At 44.8% G+C, this 18,122-nt stretch overlaps 1 protein-coding gene across 3 annotated transcripts in view; it reads right to left on the reverse strand.

Annotated features, from left to right (window-relative positions):
* The window catches only part of B4GALNT4 (beta-1,4-N-acetyl-galactosaminyltransferase 4), a 47,099-nt gene extending 29,231 nt beyond the window's left edge, over nucleotides 1-17,868 (reverse strand). Inside the window, exons 1-8 of one of the 3 annotated variants that reach the window (XM_072118125.1) lie at nucleotides 17,609-17,868; nucleotides 16,602-16,841; nucleotides 11,018-11,121; nucleotides 9,590-9,682; nucleotides 7,694-7,789; nucleotides 7,517-7,607; nucleotides 4,832-4,932; nucleotides 2,366-2,433 (exon numbers count right to left, since the gene is read on the reverse strand). In XM_072118125.1, the coding sequence (XP_071974226.1) occupies nucleotides 2,366-2,433; nucleotides 4,832-4,932; nucleotides 7,517-7,607; nucleotides 7,694-7,789; nucleotides 9,590-9,682; nucleotides 11,018-11,121; nucleotides 16,602-16,752 (704 nt within the window). In that variant the 5' untranslated portion in view covers nucleotides 16,753-16,841; nucleotides 17,609-17,868. Of the gene's footprint in view, nucleotides 1-2,365; nucleotides 2,434-4,831; nucleotides 4,933-7,516; nucleotides 7,608-7,693; nucleotides 7,790-9,589; nucleotides 9,683-11,017; nucleotides 11,122-16,601; nucleotides 16,842-17,201; nucleotides 17,384-17,472 lie in introns of those variants that run through there. The other 2 variants (XM_072118124.1, XM_072118126.1) reach the window with 2 other exon arrangements.
* Between the last annotated feature and the right edge of the window lie 254 nt (nucleotides 17,869-18,122).

The raw sequence follows: 18,122 nt of genomic DNA on the forward strand, positions 1-18,122 counted from the left end.
TAAACAGACATTATAGATGCCCCAGCACATGCTTATTATAGAACCATCACAATGAATAAAATGCAGTTTTTCAATATTATACAATATCAACCATCAATAAATTCACAGCTATTATAATTTACAGGAGATGTAGTCATTGTATTATTCATCAATATATGTGTTCTGTGCCTAAAACTGCAACATATTTATCAAGTGTTTAAAAGGGTTTTCCACTTTTCCCAATCCATATATTATAGTTGTGCTGGGAGTCACGGTTCACATGATGTGAATATCAGAATATCGGATAACTGCAGTGTCCCCTCTTCTACAAACCTCTGCAGTCAGTATTACCATAGAATGGGACATGTAGAATTACATGACAGATATTCAGATGCCACTTTGTGGCTCACAGAGCGAGGCCCTGAATCCATGAGCAATAATAAATCATCAGTTTAGCTTGGTCGGTTGTAAGTTAGCAACTAGCGCGTGACATTGTAAGGTCCGGTAACAGCGCTCAGTGGCACATGTTGTCTTTCAGTCAGTTCTAAAAAGATCACGGATAACCTGTATTATATGTAATAATCAGAAACTAATGCAGGTCCCCCTGCACAGGACCCAGTGTACAAGCCAAAGGGAGATCTGTCCTGTCAGGGGTGCAGTGACATAAATTTCTGGGGGGGTCCGTGCTTCAATAGGGTAGGAGTACTGGGGATTTCCAGTGAAAATGAAAGGTAGTGGCTGTGGCCTCAGAAGGGGTTAAAAGGAAGGAAATAAAAGATCTGATAATCTCCACAACGTTCCAACTTAATCTCCTAGATTAAGTTAAGGACATGCAGAGTGTACCGTTGCACCCGGCCCCTGGAGCCTTATGAGGCCAATAATTTGGCGTTTTCACCTATGAAGAAACTAGCACTATAGACAATACTTTATAATTGTGGGGCCTGTTACTGATTTAGCAGCCTCAAGTTACTCCTTTGGCTGGCCAGTTCCCTGCAGGTCTCCACTTCCTGTTCCTGTAACAAAACACAGGAAGTGGTTTGTGATCAGCAAGCCGATCACTAGTGGTCACAGAGGCCAAGCAGCGATTTGTATAGTATAGAGAAGAAACTTGCATATAGCCAAAGAATCATCATAACCAGAGCAGTGTGGGAGAGATGAACATTGGTTCTCTTCATTTTTTACCTTCACTGAGCCTCTTTGCCAAAAGTTTACTGGAAAATACATTGAAAGGAAAGTTATGGGACTTTAAAGGAAATCTACCATCAAACCAGGGACTCTTGCTCATAGATCCAGGCACCGTGACTGTGGTAATCTTCTTACAGGGTGGGCCATTGATATGGATACAACTAAATAAAAAATGGGAATGGTTGGCGATATCAACTCACTGTTTGTGACACATTAGTATATGGGAGGGGGAAACTATTCAAGATCGGTGTTGACAATTGCAGCCAATTTGAAGTCGGACCTTTTGGATCCAACTTTTTTTTTGGTTTTCACATAGAAAATTTCCTTCAGAAGAACCCAAAGATAAAAGTTTCCCCCCTCCTATGTGATAATGTTCCACAAACAGGAAGCTCATATTAATCAACCATTCCTGTTTTATTTAGGTGTATCCATATAAATGGCCCACCCTGTACTTGTTATACATGGCCTTCCTTCCTTCTAAAAATCAACTTTTAAAATTATGCTGATGATCCAGGAGGGCCCAGGGGCATTGCACCTTTTCCCCTCTCACAGTGGGAGGGGGAAGTGCTCATGCACAGTCTAACAGCCTGTGAACCTTTAGCATGGAGGGGGGTCTGGTAACACCCTCCCAAAGCCCTTCTGACTCATTAACATAATTTTAAAGTTGCTTTTAGACCCACGGATAAAAGATATAAGACAATTACCACAGTCAAAGTGCCAGGCTCAATGAATAAGCGTAATTGTAGATTTCCTTTAACACTAGAAAATCTTAACAGACAATGGGGCAGATTCGGGTCCGGCTGGGATTCACTAAGGCAGTTCCTCCGACGTCTACCAGGTGTCGCTACTGCGCTGAAGAGCATCGGAGCGCTCTGAAGTTCACCGAGCCATCCTGGATGAAGGGAAGCGCGTGTCAAGCAACACTTTTTTTTTTTTTAAAATGTGGCGGTTTTTCCGGTTTTTTTTTTACGGCCACACCCCCCGATTTCCGTCGCGTGCATGCCGGTGGCGATGAGCCACAATCCGATTCCGTGCGCCGAAATCCCGGGGCAATACAGGGAAAAATCGGCGCAAAACGGAAAAATTCGGTTAACCTGTCGCAAAAACGCAAATCACCCCTTAGTAAATGACCCCCAATGTAATAATTTTGATGACATTGTAATACAGCTGATACAGTGTAAATGCATAGATTCATCCTTACCTGAAAGGTTTAGAAATCTGGGAGCTAAACTTTGTAAATTCCCCTGGTGCAGTCCATTCGGAGCCAACCTAAGGCAAGCAATAAAGAGTATTGTCAACGTATCATAGGGAATCTGTAGACCTACATTACATGTATACCCTGTATATACAGGCCGCTTGCCAAGAGCAGCGCAGGCGGAGTAGTAAGCAGTGTGGACTGTGACAAATTGCAGGTTTATAAAATCTATATCTTGAATAAGGACAATTGTGTTGCTCCAGAGATGCACAAAAAACCACATAAAGCCCAGCAAGACATTATGAGAAATCCCATTTCATAAGAAATTCATGGCTTATTCTATAAAGCGCCATCAGATCAACTCTGTGGAGAACTCCCTGCCATGTCCAACATCAATTACATCTACATACACAATTTATAAGAGGAGCCGGTGTAGGGCCAGCACTGGGAATAATCCTGAGGCTCCCCTCTATTAATACGCCCTGCAGACACGACTAATCAATAACTACTTCTGTGATTGATTCTGTTGTGATACCCATAGTTACTCTGATGTCAAAGGTAAATTTAGAGATGGTAAAAACACACATTTTTTATGTAATAGAAAACCATGAAAACTCAACAAGTGGTTTGTGCCGTCTCTGCGGGCTGGAAATGATAGAGGGAAGTAGATGGAGTGAGAGCAGAAGTGTTCAGAAAGCCATTATGTGTGTTTTTGGCTGGTAGCACATGTCCCCGTGTCACCCAAGTTTGTTGTATACAGCCTGATATTGCACACGTTTCATGTGTCAGTAGCCTCTAAAGCAGAGTAAATCTAACAGGACTCCTAGGAGACACAAAAAAAAGAGTCCCGATTACCCCACCTACACACTGCTCTCCCCGTGACACTATGGGGCAGATTTACTTACCCGGCCCATTCGCGATCCAGCGGCGCGTTCTCTGCACAGGATTCGGGTCCGGACGGGATTTATGATGGCAGTTCCTCCGCCGTCCACCAGGTGGCGCTGCTGCACTGAAATGCATCTGAACGTGCCGGAATACACCGAGCCGGACCAGGTGAAGGTAAGCGCTTCCCAAGCGACACATTTTCGGTTATTAAATGCGGCGGTTTTTCCGAATACGTTGGGTTTTCGTTCGGCCACGCCCCCCCCATTTCCGTCGCGTGCATGCCAGCGCCGATGCGCCACAATCCGATCGCGTGCGCCAAAATCCCGGGGCAACTCAGGTACAATCGGCGCAAATCGGAAATATTCGGGTAACACGTCGGGAAAGCGCGAATCGGGCCCTTAGTAAATGACCCCCTATGTAGGCAGAGTAACAAGCACATAGTATCTCTACACCATGGAAATTTATAGATCCAGGCACAGTGACTGTGGGAATCTTCTTATATGTGTTATCCATGGCCTCCTTCCTTCTAAAATCTACTTTTAACAGTATGCTAATGAGCCTGAAGGACTCTGGGAGTGTTACCATAGCCCCTCCGTGCTGTAGCTTCTCAGGCTATTACACTGCTCCCTATCCCCCTCTGCTCTCCCATTACTTCCCTCTCCCTGTTGTAAACCTACTGCAGCAGAGGAAGAGGGTGGGGACATCCACCTGCACAGTGTAACAGCCTGTGAAGCTACAGCACAACGGGGCTCTGGAAGCTGCCTACTTGCAAAGCAGCATTATAAAAGTTGATTTTGCAAGGAAGGAGACCATGTATAACATATAAGACGATTAGCAAAGTCACAGTGTCTGGATCTAAGAGTAATTGTCCCTGGTTTATTTCGATGGTAGATTTCCTTTACAGTCCTGTCTACATTTACGCAGCATTTTCCCAAAAAAAAAAAAAAAAAATCTCACTCCAAATCTATATATCATAGGTCAATTATTGATCTCCCATTATTTATAAACAAATTAAGGCAAAAGGGGTTGTCTAAAGTCTTCAAATTATGCCCTATCCTAAGGTGATTGATGATGGTCCGACTGCTGGGATCACCAATGAGCACAAGAATGGGACCCCAGCGATCTGGAGAATGGGAGTCCTATTCCCACTAATGAGTGGAGTGGCAGTACGATCATGCGTCCTGATGCTATACAACAGTACAGGTGTTTTGGGAATTGCCAAGCACAGCGCTCAGCTATCTCTGGGACACACTTACTGGAGATAGCGGAGCACTGTACTCCAACAATCCTTTACTATTGAATGGCGCGATGGGATGAATGCTTGATCTGCCACACCACCCACTACTGAGGACAGGAGCCCTTTTTTCCAAATTACTGGGGTTACCGTATCAGTTTATTATCCCCCTGTAACTTGGGACAACCCCTTTAGCCAAGTGTAGGCCCAGGCTTGGATATATCCTCCCTTGCACCAGGTATAACACAATGGAAAGATATACCGTAATCCAGCCATAGTTTTGCACATAATAAAAAAAAAAATAAGAAACTAACAATTGTAAGAAAAGAAAAGCTGCATGTGTCCTCACTCACCCTCCCTACATAAGCGATCAATTGGGCGCTGGAAGGGCTTTCCTCTGTGCTCAACCAAAACTCAGAGTTATCTTCTGAGGCCACAGCAAACTGAAAGTCTCCTGCCGACAACAAAAGAAGGAGCTGAGATCAGAACAAGCCATGTGAACAAATATGGAATATGACAGGGCACAGCCGGGATTATACACAGAGAGAAAACATCCAGCACACACTTTACTCAGAAACTTTCCGCTCATATTCAGTCCCTGGGAGCAGCAGAAGCTGAGTATATTCTGCAAATTGATGGTCAAAGTCTATTGAGGGATCATTATTGAGGGCTTAACACATCCATACAGATCCCACACAGCCAATAACTGCAGGAACAACACAGACACAAACTCTACACCTGGAGCCATTGGTTTCTTATTCATCTCGTACCTGTGGTTCTGGTAGCAGTCATGGCGCAGAGGTCCTACTAGCAGCACAGTCATACAGTGTTATTCATAAAATATATATATCACAACACTTGGGACTGTGTTTTAAAGCATATACAGGCGGTCCCCTACTTAGGAACACCTGACTTACATACGACCCCTAGTTACAAACGGACCTCTGGATGTTGGCAATTTACTGTACTTTAGCCTTAGGCTACAATAAACAGCTATAACAGTTATCACAGGTGTCTACAATGTTATTGTTAATCCTGGTTCTAATGATAATTCAACATTTTTAAAATCCAATTGTCACAGAGACCAAAAAAAATTTGGCAGGGGGTTACAATGATAAAGTATACAGTTCCGACATACAAATTCAACTTAGGAACAAACCTTCAGACCCTATCTTGTATGTAACCCGGGGACTGCCTGTATGTAGTGTATGACATAAGTCCAAGAGATAAGGGGGGTCACACATCTAGGACCCACACTCCGAGGTGGCCAAGCACACAGGGCTCAGTCTCTTGCCATTTATTTCTATGGGCATTCAGAAAATAATCTGCCCGAGTTGAGAACTTTTACACTTCTAAGACATATCCTATGGATATGAAGGAAGGAATTCATTCTCCTTCTTCCTTTTTAGGTGTACAGAGTCTTAAAGAGAACCCGTCAGGATGATTCAGAGGACACTAAAAGCACCACAACGACCTGTAGTTGGTTTAGTGTCTTGGTAGGTTCCCTTTAAAGGTAATGCATGCTCCTCTGGGGATTCTGGGTAAGGAATATGCAACTACACTTTTCCAAGTCGGGAAAAGAAAAACTCTGCCTCCAGTGCTACATATCCAAACCTTTTCTCTACACTAACACTGTGTACTAACATAGAAACAGCTCTTTACACAGTTAGAAAAGACTTGTTGGCTAATTGTCACATGTCATATCTCCAGGCTGCCTTATTTAAAGGGAACCTACCATCTCAGATCCACCTATTAAGGTACATCCAGTGGCAGTTTCATGTAATAAATATCATTGAAGTCCTTTCTACGGCTAATTCTTCAGTGCCCACTAAGTTTTGAATAGTTTTAATACCCTTATGTGCAAATATGCGAAAGAGGTTACTGGGGAGTGGAGTAGCCGTAGCTGAAGCTACACGGCGCGGCTACTCCACGCTGCGCCCTGAAGATATTTGCATATAAGGGTAATAAAACTATTCAAAACTTAGTGGGCACTGAAGGATTAGCCCTAAAAAGGACTCCAATGATATTTATTAGATGAACCTGCCACCGGATTTACCTTAATAGGTAGACCCGAGATGGTAGGTTTCCTTTAAAGTAGCCCTGGTGGTAAGTTTTTCTAGGGATGAAAAAGTAAAACTATATGTACATATTCCTTACCCATGGACAGGGCATTCATGTCCCAGATCGGAATACTCCTTTTGCAAAGATCAAAAATTATAACCATTCAACATCTACAACACAAATTTGCCCAGTGGGGACTGAAAACTAAAGAGATTGAAAAAAAGGACTCTACAAAATGGCTTAGAATTAGCAAAACATAGGACACTTATGCAGATTCTTGGGGTTACCAGTGTCACTGATCCACTGACCACTTGATGGCCTGTGATTCCAGGTCCATTTGTCCTGCTTCCCGATGTCGCCATTATTGAAATGACATGAGACTTTAGTGTGATGTATTGATCTAGCAGGTGTGCAGGAGTAGCATTTCATTGTGATGCAGAGTTAAAGGGAGACTCTAGTGTAAGCTTCTTCATTGAAGAATACATGGTGCGGGGCCTGAGGGGAGGAGCAGGACTCATTGTCATTGTATTCCTAGAACCTAGAGTCCTGCTCCTCCCTTCAGGCCCTCCACCAGGTATAATTCAATGAATCAGGTGTGACTGGAGTGATCCTTAAAGCCCGTAATTTTGTTGTTAGGAGTGAAACTTACTTTATAGTGTGTTACGTACAAGGCCCCCGCTGCGTTGCGGCACATCTGTAAGTTCTGGGTATGATTCCTTAAAAAGCTTTTTCAGCCTATACCATGTTGCTTGGTAAGGATTGAGGAGGTAGCAGCTGACCTTGGGGGTTTAACAGGTATCAGATACACGCTGACCTATGAATAGGGTGTGGAAATTTTAATCCTGGACCATCCTTCTAATACAGACTTATCGGCAGTGCCTCCTATAGTGAATATACTGTACATTACAGGCCAGTTCTTCACAAACACTACTATTCTGTAGTGGGAGATAGAGTTTTCATTTATAGCTCACACTCACCATCCTTATAGGGGTGTATGTACCCAAATATCCGTAGTCCATAATTTTTCCATTTTGGCGATACGGCAAGTTTAGTGACGGTAGTGCGTGTCTATAGGGGAGACAAAAAATATTAAGCTATGACCCAATGGTGGTCTGAGAAAGAAGCCATGAGTAACGAGAAAGATGGTAACTTACATGAGGGTACAGGGGGAAGTGGAGGTTAGTCTTGAGGTTCAGCACTGACCCGCCGCACCAGTCCTCAAATACATGAAGATTCACTTTGCCCTTGTACTTTAAGAGAAAATGGATTTCAATAAGAACTAAAAATAACAAGAGACTTTTAAGTTCAAGGAGTTGTCCATGATACAAGGATTATCTAAAGCTCTGTACGCTTCAAAAGAACTTGGCAGCACCAAACAGGTCCCAGAGCTGTTAATATGAAATAGCAGCCATGTGTGCAGGATCAGTTTTCTTTTTTTAAATATATTTTTATTATAAAAATAACAAACACGCAAATCTCAGCTCTGTAGTGCACGGGTTCAGCACAGCGGATTGGATTTGTATCCGGTATACAAATCCTCAGTGACGTCACTTGGACAGCTACGCACCTGCTAAAGGACGTACTCGCTGCTTCATCAACACGGTCATGGTTAAGCCTCTGTATACAAACAATACAGGAGTGATGGGTGCCATGCTGCACCAGAGCACCGGAGAGAGGAGAGTATGGGGATGACACAAGGTATAAGAGCTTGTATAATGCTCCAGCCATTCTTTATAAGGGAACAATATAAAATAATTTAATAAATAAAGATGCCGATGCTTGAACCAGTCATCACCCACCATCTTATATACAAAGACCAAGGTGACAGTGACTGCAGAGAAGCCTGGAGCTTGGTATATATCTGGTGCTTGTCGGATAACCGACAGGTGGAGGACATAGGATGGATTAGTAAAGAAAGAATTGACATTTTATGCGGTTAGTGAGTGTTGATAGATATGCGTAAAGAGATGGGTTTCAAGAGCATGTTTGAAGCTTTGGAGGTTGGGTATCAGTTTGATAGATCGTGGGAAGGACATTCCAGAGAATTGGTGCAGCTTGGGTGAAGTCCTGGAGATGTGAATGAGCGGTTCGAATTATCAATGTTGCAACAAACAACTGGCATCTTGCTTCACAGGAATGCTACCTATGCTACCAAAGTTGACATAGGAGCCATTTAGACCTATACATTTCACCGGTCTGGACTGATATGATAATTATACCGATCCTCCTACATGACACTAAGGCTTCATACACATGACCGTGTGCTCACTTGGAGCACAGCACACGGCCATGTGGAGAAGGTAGGGGGGGGGATGAGCGCTCCTCACCCCATCCCTCTCCATAGGAAACCACGTGGCAGTGCTGAAAAGAAGACCTGCTCTATATTATGTGACTGAGGGTTCACTGTACAGTGACCAGGTGTAATAGACCTCTATGAATTGTGTGCATGGAGCCCAAATCTGGTGCTCACCCTAAATGGAAGAGATACTGTTATAGGGTTTCCCAAATCCCCCCGCCATCCATGTGGCTGCAGAGGTGCCAGATCCTTTGCAGCCATCTTTTTCATTGCTACATGGGTTCACAGAAGAGCAGAGTGCACCGGCTTCACCGTTCTCAGGACTCCCATAGAGTCTGAGAAAGCTAAACATGGGCAAACACTGCTCCATTTATTGAAATGACACCTTTTGAGGACGCAGGGGTGAAAAGGGCCCCCCCCCCCAGTACAGCTATCAGACATTTAGACCTGTAATGATGATACCCCTCGGGGTCAGGTGCCCAAAGAATGACCCTGCTGCCTATTTTCTAATTTAACACATCTGCAAAGTGCAAAAAAATTAATTAAAATAAAATTTGGGGCGATATATCGCCTATTTAATTACAGCAGGTGTCCCAGTGCTTTTAACCTTTGAAAGAGCTGCTCTATTATCATCACTACATATCTGACTACACTGTGAATCTCTACAAGAAAACTAGGTCACACAGCGACTGCGGCTTCATCGCTCAGCACTGATCCTTCTATACAGCACTGCTGGTAACATCTAATCACTTACCTTCTCATCCCAGGGCAATGGGGTGTCAGTAAGGTTCACCTGATCTAGGCTCGGGTGTAATCGGTGGCTTCTCTTCCATCCGGGGGAGTCCATCTGTCGAAGTGAATGAGTTATTAACCATCCTGCATCGCTGAAAATATTACATTCCCCTTAAGCCTCATGATTTTTTGGGCCACATAATAGCCATTGTTTAACCGGCCAACGCACGTTCCCTTGTATTTCTATGGTCTCACACACATTACTGTCCACTGTATGAGCCAATTACACATGGGTTACAAACAACAGAGCCCGGGCCTGTTATTTGGGGGCCGATATTGTCCATGTGCAGGAAGCCTTAAAGGGGACCTACCACCACGATTCTACCTATAAAGGTAGAACGGGTGGTAGGTGGATGAACGGGACGTAAGGATAGCCTTTTTTGGGCTAATCCTTACGTCCCAGCTATCCTTTTGTAAACTTTAATGTCTTTATATGCTAATTTTTTTAGCATATAGCCGGACCTAAGGCTACTAGTGGCAGCTACTCCACGCCCCAGTGGCCACGTTACTCCGCCTACCATGTAATCTTAGGCACGCAGCTCCTCGTAGCTGCGCGCCCTCGTCCGAGTACCCGGCGTTCTGCGCATGCGCAGTAGCGCCGGCCTCGGAGCTACGGCTGCGCACCCGTAGGCCTGCGTTCTGCGCATGCACAGAACGCAGGGTATTCGCACGAGGGCGCGAAGATTACATGGTAGGCGGGGAACGAGGCTACTGGGGCGTGGAGTAGCCACTACTAGTAGCCTCATGTCCGGCTACTCCACGCCCCAGTAGCGGCTTAAAAAAAATTAGCATATAAAAAGACATTAAAGTTTACAAAAGGATAGCTGGGACGTAAGGATTAGCCCAAAAAGGGCTATCCTCACGTCCCATTCATCCACCTACCACCCGATCTACCTTTATAGGTAGAATCGTGGTGGTAGGTCCCCTTTAAAGGAAATCTACCATCAGAATCCATCATGATAAACCATGGGCACCAACTCATAGATCCAGGCACCGTGATTGTGGTAATCTCCTTATATTCTCCATTGCATTCTTCCTGCAAAAAGCAACTTTTAAAATTATGCTAATGAGTCAGAAGGGCTCTTGGAGCGGTTCCCAGAGCCCCCTCTGACTGCAGTTTCACCGACTTTTACACAATCTCCTTCCCCCCTCTACACTTCCCCCTCCCTTTGCCTGATGTAATCTCACTGCAGCAGAGCAAGTGGGAGGAGGGAAGCGCAGTATGAAGGGGTTCTGGGAACTTCCCCAAAAGCCCTTCTGGCTCATTAGCAAGATTTTAAAAATTGATTTTAGAAGGAAGGAGGCCAGGGATAACAAAAAGATCACCAGTTTCACGGCTGTGATTTTGATGTTAGATTTCCTTTAGAGAAACAAACCTTGTATTTCTTACCGTAGGATTTTCCTCACTAGAATCGCCTGCTTGCGAGTGAGGAGCAGAGGCCTGGACTTTCCCCAATTTGCGGGCAGGATCGGTTCCTTCAAGTCTTTCTCCATCTGGGTATATCAAATACATAAAAGAAAGTTAAATCAGCATCAACATACAGCTCTAACACACAAGCTGATGGCAGAGCCCTCCGCACACTAGAACCAGCTGCACAGTATACCGGCCAGAAGCACAGCGCCATGCACCGTGCAGTGGCTGGACATGGATACTGCAGTGTAGCCCATTTCGGTGCATGGCTCTCAAAAGAAAAATTCCAGCAAACCAAGATTTCATATAAATGAAATCGAATCCTGTATATGCTGAAATCTTTTTTATTATATATACAGTATTTACATATATAAATTAGAATTTTGGTGCAGTATAAGCAATGGCCATGAGGTCACTTCCATATGGCCAGTGCCTCCCATATGGTCCTTATAGATGGTACTCAGCTAGCCCTATGTAATAGAAAAGGTGCACTGGACCTCATGGCCACACCCATGGTGCCGATTTCTCAGTATCCATGGCACAGTTTTTTTTTAGCATGACGAGAGATCTCTGTTGTCTCTCAAAGCATAGGGGAGGCAACCCCACAAAACTGTCAACAGCGGAAAAATTTGCACAGTCAAAGGCAGCGTTACCAGAGCCCCTCTGTGTTATAGCTTCATAGTCTGTTACAGTGTGCAGGAGAACTTCCTTTTCCCACTGTGCGAGATTACAGCAGGCAGAGGGAGAGGGGAAGTGCTGAGGGAGCAGGGGGAGACAGTGTTAACCTGTGAGGATGCAGCATGGAGGAGCTCTGGTAACAACTCCCAGGGCCTATAACAAATATACGAAGATTACCACAGTCACGGTGCCTGGATCTATTAGTAAGTGTCCCCGGTTATCATGATGGACTTTGATGGTTGAGTAGGTGGTCACTATGTTGTACCCAGTAAAATCCAGCAATGCATCTGCCTGTTACTTACAGGGTCTGGACTATATAAGGATGGGTTAGGTCGCAGATGATGCCTTTATTATTTCATCTCAGCATTAGCAGTAGCATAGCTCAGGCGATACTATGGGTGTGGATTATGGCACAGCCCGTGTTAGCAGATTTATGAGCCATAGGAGACGAGCAGACACCTAGAGACGTGTTTTTTTTACATTTTTCTAAATTGCCGACAGCTGTGAAGAGCATCAAGAGAAACAACCGAACGCATAAATACAGCAGCGGGAAGTAAAGAGATGGACACGGTAAAGCGAGCAATCCACAGCGCGCCCGCACTCTCTACACGGACATCTCCCCCGGGCACCAGACTAAAATACTCCATCCCCTGAAGCTGCTAAAAAGCACCGCGTGGATCTTGGGTATAAAACACATTAGCAATCAAAAAGCAGAAAAAAAGCACCCGTCTTTCTACTAAAACCTGGAGAACCCTTTAAAGGGCTCCTGCAGGTATTATAAAGAGATGGTGAACATCTAGCACCTGCCGCATGGCGTATGATCGCTACCCTCGGGGCTCTGTAATGTAGTTTATGTAACTAGGGGGTAACTTGCCTCTAAAGCCCTTAGAGCCATTAGTCTAGATATCTACATTACTAATAGACACTGGCATAAACCAAAACACCAGAATGAAAGAAACAAAACTCAGAACGCAACGGGAAAGGCACTCTCCGTGGCGTTCGAAATGGGTCTCAAAACGCCACGTGTGAACTCGTACATAAAACACTTCTCCCTACCACTGCGTGAGATTATAGAAGGAAGGGGGAAAGCGCTGAGGAAGCAGGAGTGAGACAGTGAAACATCCTGCGAAGCTACATTACGGAGGGGCTCTGGTAACACCCAAAGAGCCATGAATCACTTTAAAAGTTGATTTTAGAAGGAAGGAGGCCATGGATGACAAATATAACAAGATTACCCCAGTCATGGTGCCTGGATCTATGAGAAGTGCCCCTGGTTTATCATAATGGATTTTAAATGCATCTTGTATATGAGGGTCCTCATTGTTTGTGACCACCTGGGAAGGTAATAACCTCTGCCCATAGGAAACCCTTTTAGGAGATTCTTTGACCCAGTCACCGACTTCTGTGACCAATAGTCTTGGTGGCCAGAAATTGTCCTATCTGCCATTACTTTCTGGGCCGAATCCAATCGTTTGGTTCAGGCGACAAATCTGGTAAAATACTAATGTCTAAGCTCCCGGTAGGTAGGGAGGCAGGGAAAGGAAAAATTATACATTTAGTAAAGAATTAACGAAACTAGACCTTGTCATGAAAAATCTGACTAGAGGGAGTTACATATCAATTTCCTGGACAAATGGAGCAACATCGGTTCAGTTCAAATTGATTTGGACCCAAACTGAAGAATTCGAAAATTTGGCGTTATCCAAATCGAATCTTTAATGATTCACTGATCTCTAGTTGTGACCATCGCTCTACCCACATCTATGGGAATGTCAAAGCTTCCATCTCGGAGCGTTAGTCACAAGTGTCTGAAATGTGACCCCACCGCTCCGTATACATGGGACCTGTTTTTGTGACAACCCCTGTAAGGCTAATCTCTTAGGCACATAATCATGGTATTTTACAATGCAGAGGTCCTGCCCGCCTTCATTGTATATATAACAGATAGCAGAGCAGAGTGCAGTGTTATATTACCACTATGCCCAATGCTTGGATTAACCTTTATTATAGTACATCCGAATACAAAACTCTTCATTGTTCTTCTCTGTGCTACCGGACAACCGCTTTAAAGAGAACCTGTCACTGGATCTTACCCCATTAAACTACGTGCCCCCTCAGGCAGCGTATGAAAGGTTGTTTCTAGAATTCCCTGTATTATGTGAAATCTCACTTGTTTACCCATAAAAAACAACTTCAAAATGGTGTGAAAATTAGCAGAGAAGTGTCAATTATTTTTTCCAGAGATGAGTTAAATTTAGAGACTGCAGAAGGAGAGTCTTTACAAGTGGCCATATATTTGGTACCATGGGACATAGAAACAGCATTCAGCACCTCAATTCTCTGAATCTGACTCGTCTCAGGCAAAACATGACTCTTCTCTGCTCATTTTCATATGACTTTGGGAGAGATTTTTTATATAGGTAAACGGGTGAGAATTCACATAAAAGAGGGAATTGTAGAAAGGGCATTACATACCTTACCTGATGCAGTTAGGTGGAGTCAAATCTGGTGACAGGTTCCCTTTAAATAAGGTCATTTATAACCATAAATAATTGTTCTGCACACAAAAATCTTGAACATAGGATGTATTCAGGATGTTTCTCAATGCTGTAATTGTTATTGTCTATATCAGGAAGTCACAGCTACACTGTATTAAACATCTAAATGACTATATGTAGGACGACTCTAGGATTAAGGACCTGCAGCAACACCCACACCGAAGGACCTATTACTGCTTCCAAACAAAAAGGGCTGAAGAAATATACCGTATTTTAGCTTTCCTGCAAGGAAGGGGTTAAAGAAGCATCCTAAAACACATAGGCGGTCTCTTCCTGGCACTCCAAGAGAGTGTGAGCGTGCCCAGACTAAGTAGAGACCGCTCTGAATGGAAGGCTTTCATCGGAAACCCCTCTAGTCCCAGTTTGGAAACCTAAACCAAGAACCGTGAAAAGAAAATCACTTCTAAAGAGGAGTAACCAGTGACTGAAGATCTCCCGAAACTAAATCTACATATCAAAGGCAGAACATCACCACGTATACTGTAACTAGAGGCATTTCAGTCCTTTGTTGTACAGTAAAACAAGTCACCATAAACTACCCAGAGAAAGCCACATCCTCAATGTAGTGAAAAAGCGAGTACAGAACGCTGCCTTGGGTTACATTGTGACAGGTCCTTTAATATAACACTGGTTCTGTTTGTTCTACTTTTGGCTGTAAGTGTCCTGGTCCAGAATACTCAACCCAAGCACAATACGCAGTCTCGGATTTGCCAGCATAGACAAGGCACAAACCGGCTTCCAGTGTGTCCGAGTGTAAAAGGAGGTGTAACACTCATCACTCCGATCTAAATGATGCCACTTACTCCTTACACAGCACAGTGCTGTGCAACATACAGTGGCTGTACTTGGTATTACAACTCGGAACCATTTACTTGAATGAGACAGATTTCAAGATGTCAAGAATAGACAAGTTGTCAGGGGGTCATGGTCATGTTGACGTGGAGGGGTGCGAAAGGGGGTCCAGAGCCTGTGTACAAGCTATGGCCTGCCCCCATTCAGGTGTGGGACCTGGCATGGAAATGCCCTGCCAGCACAGCGTGGCGCATCTACCTTGCAGATTTCTCAGGAGGTCGGAGCCTAGAAGCTCCCGAGGGCTGAATCACTCAGTAGCATATGGTAAATGTGGCCCTTAGAGTCCTGCTGAATGTCCACGAAGTCACAAGACTGCACTGATCCTGATCAAAGCAAATATACACATACACACCAGGGGCACACCTGACATGCAGATTGCCCTTGTAACTTAGTAGTTCTGGTGCATCACTTATAGGTTGAGTGAATTTGTCTAGCTACGAGATCCCACTACTTCACTTTTTTCTCAAAACTGGGCCACAAAGTCACAATTTCCATGGCTGCATCAGGAATTGCAACTTTTTCATACCTTGCAAAAAAACAGAGGAACAAGGCATGATACATCAGCCCCAGGACAAAGCCATACACAATACTCATCACGTATCAGAAGGGAGATAACCCCAAGCGGGAGAATTGGAGAAGATTTATGCTCTATTCAGGGCTGGTGGATAGGTGGGCGAACATGAGAAAGGACCTTATACACAAGGACTTTCATGTTTGTTAGATCATTAGCCCCAGCATGTCAGGATAGTATACACAGGCTTCTGTAGGTATAAGGAACACGGTGACTGCATGAAGAGCACAGTGTACAGGTCAGCGGGATTACATCTCCTCTACCTAATGAGATTTACAAATCCATCATCAGATACACATAAAACCGGATCACTGCTCATAGTACAACACACTGTAATAATGAGTACAATGCTGCGGGTCTCTCCTGGGCACACACACCCCTGTGTTAGTGAGGGGATCCCACAGCTTCACCTCCTCCCTGCTACTCCTCTCCTGCCAGCTGGAAGAACCAACCCTGAGTCACCCAAACAGCTCAGGGAGGGGAGCGAAGGGGTTCGCCAAGCGAGTACCGAGAGTTAATGTAATAACAAGCCACCGAGGTCCCTAATTACAGGGCTCCTCCCATCAACAAGCCCTCTGCCAAAAGTAACAGGAATCCCAATCCTTCCGAGTGAAGACTCAGCTATAGGAACGTGCCAAGGGTATAGCTAGCAAGCGAAATATGTATATAGAGCAGAGCTGCTAGTTGGGGTTTACATACTGTAGGGTGGAAATGATGATCTACCGAAATGCAAGAGTTAAATCAGATTCAGCTCTGCTACATCATAAACAACTATCAAGTAAAATACAGTACAGGTGTAGCCTGAAGTTATAATCCAGCTTAGTAGAAAGGTAAAGAAGGATATTGCTATCTCAGTATGTTGTGCCTCCCTGTAGGGAAAGATGACAGTATCAATGACAATTACCTTTACTGTAGATGAAGGGCAGCCGGAGAGCTTTGCCTTGCCTTGCTAGACTGATATGTAGGTAGGTGACCCAGACAGCGGAGGTAAGTAGCACCAATAAGATCAGCAGTTTAAATTGCCTACGGATCTTCTTCACTGGCAACCAAGGCATCCTGCTGGCACCATCACCAGGCGCAGCGGTGGGGCCGCGGGCTGGCCTCCCTCATACACACATCAATCCAAAGACAGGGTGGGGGGGGTCTGTGATGAGAGGAGAGATACAGTCAGATGGCACGAAAAGAACAAATATTGACATAAAGATATAGAATGAAACAAAGTAACAAAAATATCCAGCATCAACGTGACACATGTTGCACTTAATTCTACAAATATCCAAGTCGGTGCCCGGGGCGAGGGGCACAGCATGGTATAAACATGGATCTGGCTATGGAGGGCGACACTAAGCGGGCACTGATCTGTCAATCAATACTCCACATACACAGAATGTAAGAGGGAATATAATATAGAGCTGGGGATATTCACACGTGCAAATTATCAGCAGAATTTGTCATATTTGAAGGAGTGGATGTGTAAAAAAGGGCAGACGCCGCATCGAAATACCTGATCAAAACCTGCAGGTGTGAACGTGCCCCGACAAGGAAAAGTTATATGGCCGGTGCCCTATTCAGATGCGCCGGGCTCCTCCGTGTCTTGATTTTGGGGATTTTATGAGAAATTCGGATTGATGTAAATCTCCAGACGTGTGGAGAAGGGATGCACAGGGTGAGGTGCCAGGCTATGAGGCATGCACTCACATAAGCCTCACTCACTCATCCTCCTGTGAGGCCCAGTGTAAGGTCACCCCCTCCCCTGCTCGCTCTCTCTCTCTCACCGGGGATGTCACTCACTGTCCGGGTGTCCTTCACTCCCCCTTCACATGATGACTGTGCACCGCATGAGACCTTCTCATTCCACAGGTGTCTCACAGATGAAAAAAATAAAAAATCCAGACGTCTCTTTCTCCCTACCAGCGACTGTCTAATTGTCTGTGCATTCTCCCTCCACTCATTGCCAGCCGTCTCTTTATTCCTCCTCGTAGTAATGTCCTCCCATCTCCCTGCTGTCACGTAGATTCCCCGTTGCAGTCTCAGTCTCGGGCTGTCTCTTCGCTCTCCCGCTGTCTCTCTCTCTCCGTTTCTCCTCTACAAAAGCATCAACGCTGCAGTGCAACCAAGCCTGATTCGGGACCACTCTAAAACACAGGCATGCTCCATCCAATGAATCGGCCGCGAATCGGAAACTGACCAATCAGATGTCTAAGCTAACGGGACCGCAAGGAACTAGGTTGCACCCCGGCGTCCATCTCCACGCCAACGCGCGCACACCTTGCGGGCGGAACCATTCTGTAACCGGGGAGGACGTGGATAAATGACAATTTCATCTACGCTGTTATTCGTTTATTTTTCCAGAAAGAGTTGTAAATTACAATAATAGTGATGACTCTGATGTCAATGTCGCAACTTGTGATGAATATAGAGTTGA

This window comes from Engystomops pustulosus, chromosome 7 (genome assembly GCF_040894005.1).
Source record: "Engystomops pustulosus chromosome 7, aEngPut4.maternal, whole genome shotgun sequence".
NCBI classification, from domain to species: domain Eukaryota; kingdom Metazoa; phylum Chordata; class Amphibia; order Anura; family Leptodactylidae; genus Engystomops; species Engystomops pustulosus.